Source organism: Acomys minous, assembly GCF_964271855.1.
Source record: "Acomys minous genome assembly, chromosome: 9".
NCBI classification, from domain to species: Eukaryota; Metazoa; Chordata; class Mammalia; order Rodentia; family Muridae; genus Acomys; species Acomys minous.
In genome coordinates, this window is record NC_140490.1 from 90,166,236 (window position 1) to 90,183,413 (window position 17,178).

Genomic DNA, 17,178 nt, shown 5'->3' on the forward strand with positions numbered 1-17,178 from the left:
GGGTCGCTGTGAAGTCAGATCAGCACTGGGCGGGGCAGCTCAAGGCTGGCGTTCATCCAGCGGCGCTGGCTGGATGAGCAAAGGCGAATAGGGCCTGCTACACAGGTTCACTCAGTGTTGCAGACTGAATGAACCGGGAAACTGAATGGAGGCAAGTAGGGCATATGTCATGCATCATACACATCAGGATGAACCAGTTTTGTTAATTGCCAAGTGTGCCAGTTATATATGATGCAATGTGGCAGGAATAAAAACAAAACAAAACAAAACAACCAAAAACCAAACCAAACCAAACCAAACCAAAACAACAAACAAACAAACAAACAAAAAACCCCGTTTGCCAGTTGAGTAAATGGACAGATGGATTTGAAAATGATGGCCCAATATAAGGCTGACATTTGGTACCCAAGCACTATTTCCTTAGGGATGAAGGGATCATTGGTGGGTGGTGGCTAAGCAGGAATATTCAAGGCCTGCCACTGGCTAAGCAGATGCTAGCTGATTCTGAGTTTGAAGAATGCCATCTATTGGTCCTTAGGTATCTCGAGACCTGGTCTCGCCCTTCCTTGGGGTCCAGCTGGATCACCAGGGTGGGTCTCTGGTCCAAGGATCTTTCACTATTTTGGTGACTTTAGGACTGACCGTAACACTGATGTTAGTAAAAGTGTCACATCGGGCACCCAGGGTGGGATTTGTTAGAAAGCAGTCGATGCCATAGGCCATGCCCACGTCAAACAAGAGCCCCCGCTGTATGATCCTGCACATTTGTCCATTCAGAAAGAGCTCACCCTGGAAGAGAAGAGAGAGGCAGAGACAGAGAGAGATCAACAGTCTCTTCCAAACTTATCTTCTCCCCACAGCCTACAAGACTTAGAAAGAACTAAAACAAACAAACAAACAAACAAACAAACAAACAAACACATAGGGGGTTTCCTGCACCTGTCATGAGGGCCTGGAATTCCAGGGTGTATCAGATGTGTCATAGGCACCTCTGAAGGCAGTGACAGAAAAACAGCTTGCTGATAATGTAAAACAAAGCAAAACAAAACATAACCCCCCCAAACACACCCCAAGACACCTGAATGCCTCTCAAAATGGGAACAGTTGGCTTTCATGTCGCCTGGTCACTGTCACCCCCACGACACTTACGATGTCACTGCCAGTTCCACACTTGACACTCAGGTCTGAACCTTGCAGGGTCTTCCAGGTAGCATACCTGGAGAGGTCTGAAGCTAAAACCTGAGGGAGACAGGAAGCAGTGTTAATACCTACATTGAGGCCGAAGGGCCAGAGGGGCTTTGCCAGCAAACTAAGTTCAAGTGGAAGATTCCCTGTGTGTTATAATAACTCAAGCTAAAGCAACAGTGGATATGATCAAAGGCCAGGCGTGACTGACTTCCTAGGAGCTGGGCATGCCTTCTGGCGGGACAGTCTGTGCTTGGGTATCCTGGAAGAGGCTATCTGGGTACATGGAGCCCATGAAAGGGTGAGCAGGGCTAGCTGGGAAGTGGCCAGGGCATCTTTATGGCCTGGAACATGCTCCTTTAAAAGTTACAGAAGCCAGTCGCGGTGGCGCAAACCTTTAATCCCAACCTTCAGGAGGCAGAGGGCAGACAGACCTCTCAGTTCAAAGCTAGCCTAGTCTTGTCTAGTTAGCGAGTTCCAAAGTATTGAGAACTGCATAGCGAGACCCTGTTTCAATAACATAATATACAAAGTAACAAAATGACATTAAAAACCTTGACCCCAAGGGCCTTAGAATATGACCTTATTCGGAAGCAAGGTCTCTGCAAATAGACTTAACAGTTAGGCAAGATGAAATAATCCCGGAACAGGGTGGGCTCTTGATACAATATAAATGATGTCCTTAGGAGAAGAAAAGAAGAAGAAGAAGAAGAAGAAGAAGAAGGAGGAGGAGGAGGAGGAGGAGGAGGAGGAGGAGGAGGAGGAGGAGAATACCACAGGGAAAGGCTGTGGGAGGATGGAGGCAGTTTGCATGGATGCACCTGCATGTCAAGGAATGCCAGAGAGTGCCAGAAATGACCAGCAGCCAGGGAGACTCAGGGAACAGTCTTCTTCAGAGCCCCTCGAGGACATGACTTTTGCTACTTCGATGGCAGCAATCTAGCCTCTACTGCTGTGAGGCAATGACTCTCTGCAGTTCCAAGGCACCTAGCCTGTGGTAATTGGTTATGCAGACCTAGGAAGTCGCCTGGACACTGTGAGTGAACTGAAGTCAGGGCACTGGCATGTTGGAGTGGATAGCCTCATCTCCGTGTGACAGAGTCTTCACGGAAGACTCAGAGTGACTGCCATGTCCCCTATGTGATCCGGCTCCTCCTGGCCAGCTGACTAGTTCACGGGGCTGATGGCTGATTGCATTAAGATGAACCAGTCATTTGTTTAGGGATGTTGGAAGGGGGCAGAGACTGCATGGAAAAGCTTGGTATGGGTGTGTGTGTGTGGGCTTTGTCAGCTGCCATTCTGCCATGTGAAGTGGGAAAGTGAAAATGAAGCATACAGTCCAGGAAGGGGAGGGGTGCTCTTGGGTACGGGATGCTGGTCCAACCAAGCACGGCGGTCAGGGCAGAGGGGGCAGAAGGGGTGAAGCTTCTCACGGAGGCATGGTGACACATGGTCGACTGTGGGTCGTGGGGCCTCAGGGCTAGATCATATCTTTCTCTGGGACATTTAAAAGCACACCTCGGAATCCCGGATCACGTGGACTTGAGGTGCTCTTTCAGCTTGTCCTTGTTGTCTTGACTGAACAGGAAGTCCTGTTGCTCTGGGGCAGGGCTTGGAAGGCTTTGTCCGTGGGCCAGAAGAGAGTGACTGGGATGTGGATGTGGTCAGTGATGACACTCAGCAAGCCCATGTCCTGAAACACAGGGTGCCACCCTCTGGCTGATGTGCACACACGCTGTGCAATGTAAGGCCCCCGCAATGACACGCGGGCAAAGGGCCTCTCTGAGCCCATCTCTTCATGACCTGTACTGTGTGCCTTGTCAGGATTCCTGAAAGTTCCAGAGGGATAAAGCCAGAAGATAGAGCACTGCACCCCAACCATTCTGACCCCCATTTCCTTAGAAGGCAAACGAGAAAGTCAAACGTCAAGCTTTTGTAGTGGGAAAGTACATTTCAATGAATATCTTAATTTTGATCCCACTTCTGTTCAACTATTTTAACTTCTCTTTTTTATTATGATTAATTTATTCATATTACCTCTCAATGGTTATCCCCTCCCTTGCATCCTCCCATTCCTCCCTCCCATTTTCCCCTTACTCCCCTTCCCTATGACTGTGACTGAGGGGGACCTCCTCCCCCTGTATATGCTCATAGGGTATCAAGTCTCTTCTTGGTAGCCTGCTATCCTTCCGCTCAGTGCCACCAGGTCTCCCCACTCAGTGGAGTGGTCAAATATGAGGCACCAGAGCACGTGTGAAAGTCAGTCCCCACTCTCCACTCAACTGTGGAGAATGTCCTGTCCATTGGCTAGATCTGGGTAGGGGTTTAAAGTTTTACGGCCTGTATTGTCCTTGGCTGGTGCCGTAGTTTGAGCGGGACGCCTGGGGCCCAGATCTGCCTATCATAATTTTCTTCTTGTAGGTTTCTAGGATCCTCTGGATCCTTCAACTTTGCCATTCTTTAACTTCTCAAGACTAGTTTTTTTTCACATTTCATTAAAAAATACCATGTACCATATTGATGCATGCATGTTTGCTTATAAAGTTTCTAGATAAAATTGTACTCCAAAGAAATGTCAAGACGAATAGGAGAAATCTTTTTGAGCCTTATGTGGTACGGGACTGTCACATACATTGATTTTTTTTTTCCGTGTGAAGGAGGTTTTAACGATCTACTTTGGTCTAAAATGGTTTGTCCAACCAGACCCTGTGGAACAGGTACAAGGTGACTGCAGAGTTTTGTGGTGGCTAGGTGGACAAAGGTTACTGATTTGTGACATCTTTGGATAGTCTCATCTAAAAAGGATTTATTACACTTATTATTATTATTATTTATTTATATTTACTGGAGGCTGAGTGCAGAGGTCAGAGGGTAGCTTGTAGGAGCTGGTTCTTTCCTCCTGTCACGACAGTCCTTGGGATTTTCAGTTTGAACGTGTGGGAATCCCCATTTCCAACCAGCTCCCCAGAGAATCTGAGACACAGATCTTCTATGGAATTGAGGACCTACAGAGTGTGCTTTGCGGGGAACCAAAGTTCTTGGAGCTCTTTGGGGGACTGGTCAGTGTGGGGTGCCTCTGGCAGATACAAGCACAAGCAAACCTAAGAAATCAGAGTTTCATGTGGGCCATACCCAACTCCTCTTCCCCCCTAGTGTTTTACCTGTATTAACTTGCTGAATCTGGTGTATCCATGGTTTACTGCCACTGTAGTGAGATTCTGCTGCAAAGATAAGGACAGAAAACATTTCTCTCATCTCTCACCCGTGCCCAGTCATTTGACATTGTGACACGACATGGCTATCTACAAAGTTCATACCTAAGAGTTGTGCAGGCACCACAGCTTCCCTGACTGGAAGATGGCTCCTTCCTGAGGTGGCTACTCTCACTCAAGAGCCAGAGATACAGAAACAAATCTAATATCCTAAGTAAGTTTGGTTACTTCGTGTTGGGCCACTTTTTTTTTTATTGCTATCTTGGGACGAATCTGTCAGTTGAACCTGCCCCCTTTGGGCAGTTTGCCAGGTACTTTAACACAACCCAACTGCATACAACGGTAACACAGCAGGGGCTAGCCAATGGCTCATCAGCACTCAAAGAAGCTGGTTTTTATTTTTTATTTTTAAATTCTGCCCATGATTTTCTGCATTACAGAGTCTGAGAGGCTAGACGTAACGTCTTCCCGACGCCCTTGCAGCTAGAAGCCCATAAGCAATGCAGGGTCAACCAAATATGAGCACCATGGAGATTTTTTTTTTTGGTGGAAAGGAAGAACATAAAGTAGAGCTAAGCATGGATGCTAGTCTCCTGGAACACAATGGTGCGGAGGCGAGGAGGTTAGACTTTAGCGCCCTGGGAGGCTAAAGGGCTGCAGTCTGAGGAGCTGTAACAGTTAGAATGGTCCTCATGTCAAGATTTTCTAGTTTGCTTTGTCTTCATGTGTACAGCATTGAAATTAGACTACGGCCTCCAAAAATATTTATTCATATACATAATATCTCAAGAAACTCCTCTTTGTAAGTGAGGTTTAGTGGATTCTGACACCTGCAACAAAGGAGAGTGGCCAATACTAACAACTAAAACAAAGTGAACTGGGCCTGGAGGCTGAGGCCTGTAATCTTACCTACTTTGGAGTCTGAGGCAGGAGAATGAAAAGGAAAGAAAAGAAAAGAAAAATTTGAGGTCTATCTGGGCTGCAGAAGTGACTTTAACACGACCCTAAGCAAATTAGTAAGACCCTGTCACAAAATAGAAAATGAAAAAAAAAGGCTAATTTTGTAGTTCAGGAGGAAGGTACTTGCCTACCATACAAAGCTCTAGGTTCAACCCCCAGTACCCACAGAAAGAAATACATAAGAGAATAAATGAATAAATAGTTAAAATTGTTCTGTGTGTTAGGAAGGAATTTTATTCCCAGTGTAGTTTTTGTGCTAATTATCCACTTTCCCTCCCCTTCCCCCCTCCCCTCCCTCCCCTCCCCTCCCTTCCCTTCCTTCTCCAAATCTATATAAGACAACTTTCCCTTGTGGGCACTAAAGAAAAACTCATAAACATTTATTTATAAAACACTTTGTTAGGAGACAGGGTTTCACTATATTGGCAAGGTTGGCATGTGACTCCTGGGCGCACACAACCCTTGTACTTGAACCTGCTGAGTGTGTGGGCTGCAGCACATACTGCTGCCCCTGGCTAAAAGCCACATCCTGATTTTAAGGCAACCTTTGCTGACTTATGTGTCATAGGCTTGTAGCGACAGGATTACAATGCTTCAAAGTGATGCCTCCAGCCAGATAGATCTGAGCGGATGACACAGACAGCAGGTGCTGGAGGGTGACAGTGGGTTACCTACCAGAACATTGCCTGAGGCATCTTTGGGGGTGATAATCAAGTTTTTGGGAGACAGCAGTTTGTCTATGATGTGGATGACTCCGTTGGTGCAGATGATGTCACTGGACAGGACCTTTGCCTTATCGTTGATATACACGGTGTCCTGAAGACAAATGAAACTGAGATATGAACACAGAGAGACTGCACAGCGTGCTTCTCCACAGAACTAACGCTTCTCAGATGTGCCCAATCATCAGGGGCGGAGCTTGAAGGTCCATGGGACTTAAGCACATTATTTATTAAGACCCTAAAAGGAAATTAACGACGAGAGTGCAGTCTTCACCCGTGCTGCTATCAGCAGGTAATATATAATCAGCCAGTCTGGCTGGTTGCTTATTTCAACACAATTCTGAACACGCATACAGTAAACAGCTCACAGTTGGCTTCTCGATAGCGTGTCCTCAACATCACCCTCCACACCATCTGTGCTGTCGGGAGCTGCCTTGCCTCTGAGTCGGAATTCCAACTCAGCTGCTTTTTTGCAGATGTGACTTTGGACAAGCTTCTTTTGCCTCTTTGAGCTCAGCCTCTGTGTTTGGAAATTGGGGACAAGGATGGTCTTCATATCCCGAGGCTGCTGGACCAACCAAACCAGTGCACGTGAAATCCTTAGCACACTGTTCTACACACAGTAAAAACAGCTCAGTGGGGTCGCAGCCGTCACTCCGGGGAAGGGAAGCCAGATGCCTGTAGGATGAGGACAGCACCTTCCTGAGGCAGCTGCTCTTACCTGAGAGACAGAAATGGAAATTGGCTCGCCTTGGAGGGTCGTGGCATTCTTGGTCACTTTTAGGTTTTCCAGCAGCAGCTGTTGGCAGGCGACCACATGGTACCGAAGAACCTGAGGCATGAGGCCTTGCTGAGCCCATTGTGCAATCTGGAAGAGAGGACAGGTGGGGATGGAGGAGGAGGAGGAGGAGGAGGAGGAGGAGGAGGAGGAGGAGGTGGGGGTCGCTCTCCCATCCTCTGAGAAGCTAGTGACAGGCTTGGTTTGTGTTGGAGACCCAGGGAGAGTCTAGTCAGGGAAGGGGGTGAGAATCACAGGTGAGAGATGCCTCAGGGGGCCTCTCCTACCCAGCCTGTCACAGCACTGCTTGAAGGATGCTGGTGTCCTACAGTGCTCCTCGGAAAAGAATTTTCTTGGGAAGCATGTTAGGAGAGAGCATGGGAGGACCCCTCCTAGAGAGGACTGGAAGATACTATGACATTTTTCTACTTGGACTCAAGATACAAAGAAGGGGCCAGAAAGATGGCTCAGTAGTTAAGGGCACTGGCTGCTCTTCCAGAGGACTCAGGTTCAATCCCCAGCACCCACATGGCAGCTCACAACTGTCTATAAATCCAATTCTAGGGAATCTGGCCTCCCCACGCAGATACACATGCAGGCAAAACACCAAAGCACATAAAAATAAGTGAGCCTTGAGAGAAAAAAAATAAAAATTCAGATCTGAAAATGCAGCATATTTAAAAAAAAGTTACAAAGAATACAATTCTGAAATCACTGTAATAAAAAGCCCATGAAACATCGTTTCACTCCATTGAGGCTTTAAGTTAAAATAGACAAAGGTCAAATGATTAAATGATTTTAAATATTATTCTTTTGTCTTTGCTTTGCTGGTACCCAAAACATGCACAGAGAGACAGAGAGAGAGAGAGAGAGAGAGAGAGAGAGAGAGAGAGAGAGAGAGAGAGAGAGAGAGAGAGAGAGGACAGTGTGCTTGGTGGCTGAGAACAAGTCCTTTCTCCAATATCTCCCAGCAATGGGTCTCGGGCAAAGTTACTTCTCTCAGTGTTCTCCTCTGTAAAATGGGGGGGTAACACTTTGCTTCAGGTCTGACAGGAGAATAAAGCGGATACATGCAGGCCAGGCCCCGTTCTGAGTGCAGTGATCAATGCAGACGCTAGTTGTCTGTATTTATAGGCAACGTGGCACAGGGCACAGTGACCTACAGGGCAGAAAGTCTCTAAGTCCCACAAATCAAGAAATCCACTTACATTCCTTTAATTCAGCATCTGCTTGGCCCAATTTTATTTTCTTTTGTCTACAGGGAGTTGGATCCCTTGACTACTTGTAACTTCTCCAATTTCCTACTCTGGTTAGGCATGCCTTTAGAAAGTCTCTGACCAGTGGCACCCCAACAAAGGCTTCACACAGGTGAGCAGCCTCTTCCGTTGCTGGTCTGCTCTACCTGAGCCCAGATCTCTTATCCACAGACATCACCATGGTGGCTTCTGAGATCACGCCTTTCCCCAAGCCCTCCCCAGCCCCCAGCCTCGTGCTCACTTTGGGCTCGTTATTGAAGGAGGTGGATGAAGGCGCGAACACCGTGAAGGGGCCAGGTCCAGCCAGCTCTCGGACAGCGTGCTTCTGCGGGAAGGGAGGTGGGGCCACATGGCTTTCTTTCACAGACACAGATCGAGGCTCAAAGAGATGCCAGAGTTAGTGTTTCTGTCTCAGGCTCAGAGTAAATCCAGAATCTATGATGTCAAAATTATGTTTTTTTTTTCCTAATTAAAAAATTAACATGTGGCTATTTGATGAATGATTTTGAAAGCAGACTCCCAAGAAGATAACAGCTCCCCTCTAGCCCCCATCAAAGATGACTCCTGCCTCTCCTCTCCACGTGCTGGCTACACTCACACGACTGTAACACTCACTTGCTTAACTGTCTAGCTGTCTTCTTGGCGTCCTAAGATGGCAAGGCTGCTAGGGCGTTTGCTTCTAGTCTCTCCTGCCTCATTCTTCGGTGCATCTGGGATTTATGTGGCTGGTTCCCAGAAGGTCAGATGCTCTCACCTAACTAGCCTTCCCATTGAGAGTCAATCTTGACTGTCGACTTCATCGGCTTAAAGGACCGCCCAGGAGGTCGGGAGTGCCTGAGAGGCAGGTTTTCTCAGACAGGGGAGAGACTCTGAGGTCTGACTTAGTAAGCAGGTTACTTCCTCCAGGCACTCAGGCTGTGCAGGAGGTAAAAGATGGGAGGTGGGGACTGGTTGAGCAAGGGAGCTTCCCTGGGAGGTGTATCTTGCCCTGCTTCTTCCGGTAAGCCGAGCCCGTGTTCTCTGCTTCCTGTGCGCCAGGACAAAAGCTCCTCTGCTGCATGTTCCTGGTGCTATGGCGTTCTGCCTCACAATGGCCCAGAAGCATAGAGCCTGCAAACACTTTCCTCCCTCGGGCTGTTTCTGTCAGTACCGTAACAGCTATGAAAAAGCAGCCCATACACCCACGAAAGTCTCTGTGACAGGCACTTTCATCCACAGCCGCAGTCACTTAACCATGGGATCTGTTCTGAGACAAGCGTTCTTAGGCCACCTTGCTATTGTGTGAACGTCCCACCCCTCGGTGACTCACACAGATGGAGCCCTCCTTCACTTTCCCTATTGTATTTTTACTGTACCCTTTCAATGTTTAGATGTGACCAGCGTCACAAATGTCAACCTGTGTGATTATACCTGAGGCATGAGAGACGGGGTTCTCAGATGGCCAACAACTGGGCTGGTGCCATAAATCCTAGTTCCAGACGTCTTTCTGCCCTCCAAGACTTTGGAAGCTATAGCTTTATCTAGTATCTTGCTGGCAACATGGCATGTTGATATATGCATGCATACATTCATACACATGTACACACATATAGTTAAATATACATATATAAACACACACACACACACATACACACACACACACACACACACACACACACACACACTCTGGTGGTGGAAGGAATCCAGGGCCTGGCACATGCCTCAGAAGTAGAAACACACTTTTTTACCTGTAACTGGAAGAAATACTGGGAAGTTGCTGGGTACTTAGGAAGTTCCTGCCAACAAGAAGAGAAAAATGTCATTACTTCGACTGTGAATTACACAGGGAGAGTTTGTCTGCTGGAAAGCCACGTGATGGTTTCCTTCTAGCCTCACAGAAAAGCTTGTAGTTGATGCTAAGAATGACCTAGTGATACGTTGACTCTCAGCTTCTTTCTGGAATCTCCAATTTACAAAAGAAAGATCCAGCCACCTCACCACCACCCTCCCCTACCCTTGCCAAAGCAGTTACAAGCATTTCAAATGGAGCTCAAATCTTTATAAAACACACCAAACATAGTTGAAATCTTGTAAAGGCCAGTTATTACTTATGGCTCAATTGGCCTCCCTGACAACAAGAAGGTTGGATCGGTCGGAATGCTTTGGTCTCTCCTTAAGACAGTTTTCTGAGTGTTTATAGTATGTGGAAACCAGGAAGCACCATACCAGCTCTTCTACCTGCAGGATGGGCAGATGGGGCAAACAGCAGTCATGCACATGAGCACACATACATATCACAAACACACCACACATCCATACCCCATACACCGCACCTCCCCCCCATGCATACACATACACAAACACACCCACCACACCCCTACATCTACACCAGAAATACACCACACCACACCAAATGACACACTCCCCCATACACCTGCCCCCTCCCCACACTCCCATACAACCCAGACATCACACACACACCATACACACACACACACATCATCTGCCACACACTCCATACACAACATATACGTCATACACTGTACACACACACACACATGCACACATCACAAGTATACCCCTTCCACACACACCTCCATACATCATGCACACATACACGCCCATTGTATACTACACACACACACACAATATGATACAAATACACAATAGACAGCACACAGAGACCTGCACACCACAACACATATATAGTATTCATACCAAACGTCATACACACAGACACACACATGCACATATACCCCATAGACCGATACACACCCTGTACTCCACACACAACATATACACATGCCATAGAAACCGTTCCCACCACAGCACACTCCTAGTCCAAGACACTGCGTGCACACACATACACCACACATAATCACACGCCATCCACACACCACACATAGCACATCATACAATCACTGCACTCTGCATACACGTGCCACACCATACAGCCACACTCACATTATATCACATACACGACACACACAGCCAACACGTTCTGCACATCCATGCCACATCTACCACACATACCACATACATCTATTCACATACAAAGCCCAAACATGGCAATGCTTTGGCATTTGCTGCATGTTCTCGACATACATCATATTTACTTTTTTTTAATAACACGATGAAGTTGGTGTCCTTATCATTTCCTTTTCCAGATTCAGAGTGCATAGAAAAGTGACATCACGTGCTCCGGAGCCACAGTGCTACTCCCTGCCAGAGCTGAATGCAAACCCCAGATGTCTCTGGCTCCAGAGCTGCGTCAGTCCTTACTCATGAAACCACTCACTTCCCAGGCTACAGGGATTTCCCTGCGCAGACAAATCCATTTCATTGCAACTGATTTGCAAGTCCCTGGGAAATGGCGTTGACTTCCCGAAGGCTTGTCATTACCTCGTAGATGTTGCCGCGGCAGATGAATCCATCCCCCGTGTAGTTCGGCTTGCAGGTGCATATCCTTTGATCTTGTCCAGTGAGACTGCAGATGGCAAACGGACTGCAGCCTCCATTATTCTGGTAAAATTGCCAAGAGATGGAGAAGGGACTTAGTCAGACAAGTAAGTTTGATGGCTTTGCCGATATTTGCTAAGCAATTTGTGCTGATATTCATATTTTGAGGGACACTTGTCTGTCATGTGGAAAACACTGGACCGAATCCCTAGCAACACACACACACACACACACACACACACACACACACACACACACACAGGCTCCAAACATGGCTGCGTTCTTAAGCCCCAGGTCACCTGTAACTGTGACCTTGTTTAGAAAAGCATCTTTGTAGATGTCATGAAGGGTCTTGAGATGAGGCTCCTTAAACCCACAGGTGTCTGTGGAGGAGCAGAAGGCAGGCGTGGAGGTGAAGAGACAGGCAGAAGGCTGCAGTTTGCACACACAGCCAGTGGCTCTGGAATTCCTGGCTGTGGGTTTAAGGAGCCTCATCTCAAGACCCTTCATGACAAAGGAGGGTCTTCAGAAACAGCCCTGCTGACACTGGGTTTAGATTTTAGCCCTCCAGAGCCATATATAAACTTTTGTGCCCAGCCTATGGTTAAACATTACCACAGCCCTGCCGTGATGTTTAGTTTGAACTGTCAGTGTGACGCAATCTAGAACCACCCGGGAAGGGACTATCAGTCAGGAATTGCCTAGATCAGGCTGGCTGGTAAGGACGCCTACAGGGGGAAATCATTATTTTTTTTAAGTTAATTATGTATTTTTTATGTGTATAGGTGTTTTGCCTACATGTATGTCTGTGCAGCACATGTGTGCCTGGAACCCAGGGACTGGCATCAGACCCTCTTGAGCAGGGAGTTACAGACCATTGTGAGCTGCCATGTGGGTGCTGACAATGAAACCCTGGTCTTCTGGAAGAGCAGCCAGTGCTCTTAACTGGCCGATCCATCTCTCCAGCCCCTACGGGTGCTTTATTTTGATTAAGTTAATTGAGGTTTAATGATTTCCCCACTCTGAGTGGTGCCTTCTCTAGGCAGGTGACCCTGAACTGTATGAGTGGAAAAGGTGGATCTCAGCACAGGAGAAACATGTGTTAATTCATCGCTCTCTGACCCTGGCTATGGATATAATGTCACCAGTTCTCTAAGGTTCTGGCCACCGTGCCTTCTCTGCAGTGGTGGACTATGACCTGGAATTGTGACCCAGATAAACCCCTTTGCTTTGTTAGGGCATTTTATCACGCAACAGGAAACGACACTAAGATGCCCAGGAAAATAATTCACAGCTAGAGTCTTTTCATCAGGAAGTTGTGGAGTAATCAGTCCTCGTCCCGTTGGGTCGCAGAAGAATTAAAAATGACAGAAAGCACGGAAACCCGGATCTCTAGAGACTGGGGCGTATATAAATGTCACACTGACGCAGGTGGTCAGAGGCCTGCATGACTAAAGTCCCCACATGTGACACGCCAGGTGGTCAGGTTTATGGAACCTCTCAGTCTATGGGAAGCATGGGCCTGGGGTTGGCTGAACAGGAGTGGACAGCGTGGCCAGTTTCAGGCTTAGTGTGGTCCTCGTTGGCTGGCACCGCGTGGAGCTAGTCTACAGCCAGAAGCCGTGGGAGAACCATGGAAGGGACGCAGGCTGCTCACAACGGGACTGTCACGAGTTAGGTTTGTACAGACGTCATGAATGAAGTTCCTGGGTCCTGAGATCTCTCTTGATGTCTACCCATGAAGTACAACAATATCTGAGATAAGCAGGACCTGTTTTTAAAATTGTGTGCCCTCTTGAGCACATTCTCCTTAGTTCACAGAAGATAGCGAATCAGGAAAGACACAACAAATCTGGGTAGTAGAACCTATGCTCTGGTGTGTGTGTGTGTGTGTGTGTGTGTGTGTGTGTGTGTGTTTAGCAGTCTGTTCTCTCCAGTCTCCCCAATATGACAATGGCACAGAAGAGGAAAAGGGAGCCTCAGAATCAGTTTGGGGAGTCTGGGGAGAGCACCTGGCCTCTGTACTCCTTAGAAGGTGGGAGGAGGCCCCGAGGCCATGCGCCTGGAAGCGTACTCACAAAGAGGCAGACGTTGATGAGCGTGCAGACCTTCCCATTTCCAGTGTACTTCGGCAAGCAGTTACAGACAGACTGTTGGGGAGCAGAGGCAAACAGCATCATTTAAGAGGGGAGGTCTGCCCTGGCCAGTGCGCTGGATCTCAGACTTGAATTTGATTGTGGAATACCAATATACGGAGGGACTGTGCTTTCGTCGTTATTGTTTGGTAATACCTAGTCTAGTATTCTTGAGTACTAGATCTCACGGATGTCCCGTCCTTGTTGCTAAGACAACTTCTCTTTTGATGGGTGGAGGCTCATGGGAAAAGAAGTTATTGTGTTATCTCCTCCAGGAATGAGGTCACACCACTGCTGACAGAGGCGAGAGGAAGGCTTTGCAGCTCACAGGGTTATACACAGAGCAAGTGGTCGTACCCTTTCGTTGGACAGACAAGGGAGGTAGCTGGGAACATCAGGGAGCTGGGTACAGGCCCCCACAGGCCTGATGGCTACTTGTTAGGACTTTAATCCACAGTCGGGGCTAGCCAGGGCAACCTGAAAAGTTTCCCACTGTTTCTCCTCTTCTGTCACCATTGGTCCCAACCTTGTTCAAACCTTTACCAAGATGCCCACCAGCTATGTGTTCTCAGCTGAAATTGTATTCTTAGAGCTATTTCCCATCGCTGCCTTCCAGGCCTGCAGGAACACTGTTATAGGTCCTAGAGGCTGGAAACCTTACGGAGTTTCCTCATTCCATGTGTATTTAAAAACTCTACTGAGCTGGGTGTGGTGGCGCATGCCTGTAATCCCAGCACTCGGGAGGCAGAGGCAGGTGGCAGATCGCTGTGAGTTTGAGGCCAGCCTGGTCTAGAGAGGGAGTCCAGGATGCCAAGGACACACAGAGAAACCCTGTCTTGAAAAGCCAAAAACAAAAACAAACAAAAAAATCCCTCTACTGAGACACTAAAATATGTGAGTAAAAGTATATAGACTGCTAAGATTTTCTGATGCTAAATTCACACACTCAACACACACACATATACATACATGCACATGCATGCAAGCAAGGCGCACATGCACACAGAGCACATCCATACCCACATGCATATACATGCACACACACACACACACACACACACACAGAGACACACACACACACACACACACACACACACACACACACACACACACACAGAGTTTGGTTAGCAGTCTGTTCTCTCCATTCTCCCCAATATGACAATGGCACACAAGAGGAAAAAGGAGCCTCAGAATCAGAATCAGTTTTGGGAGTCCAGGGCAGAGAGCACCTGGCCTCTGTATTCCTTAGAAGGTGGGAGAAGGCTCCAAGGCCATGCGCCTGGAAGCTACTCACGGTTAATTTAGGGTTCTTCAATCAGGCATGTACTTGATCTGCCCACTTAGAGATGCCGCCCTGCAGTCTCCTACGTGGCTCAGTGAGCTCCAGGGGACATATTCTGGGTATCTGACTTGTTACCAGGTATTACGATCTATGAACTGCCCTGCCTGGCCATTTTGTGTGTTCACTGTGCATCTGAGTGTGAGGAAGGCAGATTATGGGTCTTTGCTCCTCTGTTGCTCCCTGTGTCCTTTTGCTGCATGACCACCACCCCATGCTGGCTTATTTTTCACATTCCCCCAAATTCACTTGCCCCAGGGTAGCTGCACAGCTCTGTGTTGGGGGCCATATTAATGGTAGATGTCTGAACTATGAACTTCTGGCATGGCACAGTGACCCCTAGAGCCAAAGACAAGTGGTAGGGGATCAGCAAGCTGACAGGCAAATTTCTTTTAGAAACTTCTAGGCTCACATGGGGTTTGCAGATGTGCACACCGCATTTTAGAAAGCCCCTTTCCTAGTCCCCCCATTTGTCTTCTTCTCCCCGCCCCCAGATTTCCTCTTGTGCTTTTATTATCTGTTCTACAGTATTTCTGGCTGCAGCAGGGACCAATATCCGTTCTGCACTTTGCTCCCTTAGGCTTGGGTCTTAAGAGGCAGGAGTTTCCTCCCAGCAAACCTGCCGGAGGCAGCTCACCTGATTGGGCCCCGTCTGAGTGCACTCTGCATTCTTGTCACAACCGCCGTTGTTCTCCAAACATGGGTTTATTTCTTTAAAACAAAAGTCAACACGTGTCATGTGTGTCTGTGAAAAGGCATTTTGAGGGATAACTGACCAAGAGGGGCAGGGGTCACGGTGGGATTCAGGTTTCTGGAAGTTCAGTGGCGGAAGTGACTCAGTGGGGAAGAAGGGTTTCTCCAAGCAACCCCTGGCCCCCCGCCCCCCACCCCCTCAGCCCCTGCCCCCCTACCCCCCCACCCCCCGTTGGGCCAATTCTAGCAGAGGCATCTGACCCTCTGTGGAACAAATATGAATGTTTCTAATGAGAATCCTAGTGTCCAGTCCACTCCTGCTACAAATGAGGAGACCTGGGAATGAGGGTGCGGCTGTTTGCACCGTCACAACGCAGGCTGGTTTAGAGGAGGCTCGGCCACTGGTGCTGAGTTTAGGACACTCTGAGGAGGAGCGAACTGCTCCAGCTAAAGCATCTCTCCATCGCCTGCTTAATCATGGCCGAGGGGAAAGGACTGCACAGTGCACAGCTCAGGCAGCACGCTGACCTAGTGGTCAGAATTCACATTATAAACAAGGGCTGGATGGAAAGCCCGAGATTTGTAACATTCTGCAAAGGAGGCAACATCATTTTTTTTTTGTCACATTCTGGTCTGGAAAATGCAAGTGGAATCTAATAATTAGAAAAATCCTCAAACCCCAAATAAAAGACACACTATCACAGGAACAGACCAATGAGCTAAGGCACTGAATGCAATGCCCAGTCCTCCAAAGACCCCGTACTAGAGAAATGTTCAGACAATTGATGGAATTGGAATGTGAATATAATTAGGAAAAGGGTTATAGTGATAATCAATTTACTGAAGTCAGGAATGGTGTGTGGTAACGTTGAAAGCTGCTCTTATTCTTAGGAAATTCATACTCAGTTATTAGGGACAAATACAGTGTGGCTCACACAGCTTAGTCTGAAATAACTAAGGGAAAACAGGAAAATATACAAAGAGAACAAAGGAAAAAGTGTGCAGCAGACTGTGAATGAGCAGATGTGGGTCAAGGCCCCCCTCTTTTTATTTTATTATTTTTATTTTTATTTTGTGCTAAGACAGGGTTTCCCTGTGCAGGCCAGGCTGTCCTGGAACTCATTCTATAGACCAGACTGGCCTTGAACTCAGAGATCCACCTGTCTCTGCCTCCTGAGTGCTGCATGATTCTTTTTTTGTTTTGTTTTGTTTCGTTTTTCAGGACAGAGTTTCTCTGTGTAGCCCTGGATGACCTGGACTCCCTTTATAGACCAGGTTGGCCTCACAGAGATCCACCTGCCTCCGCCTCCCTGAGCACTGGGATTAAAGGTGTGTGCCACCACTGCCCGGCTCCTAGTGCCTGATTCTTATTAGCATGTCTGTTGCAATCCTCTTGTGAGTGAAAATTCAGACAGCTTCCTAGAGCAGGCCTCTAGATCAGGGCTGTGTGCTGTCGGCAG

General features: G+C 47.7%; 1 protein-coding gene across 2 annotated transcripts in view; it reads right to left on the minus strand.

Moving 5' to 3' along the window:
• Positions 1–17,178, minus strand: part of STAB2 (stabilin 2) — a 177,363-nt gene that overhangs the window by 40,253 nt on the left and 119,932 nt on the right. For both annotated transcript variants that reach the window (XM_084794364.1, XM_084794363.1), the window contains exons 43-45: positions 15,663–15,736; positions 13,630–13,701; positions 11,495–11,614 (exon numbers count right to left, since the gene is read on the minus strand). In XM_084794364.1, coding sequence (XP_084650490.1) covers positions 11,495–11,614; positions 13,630–13,701; positions 15,663–15,736 — 266 coding nt within the window. The remainder of the gene's footprint in view (positions 1–11,494; positions 11,615–13,629; positions 13,702–15,662; positions 15,737–17,178) is intronic.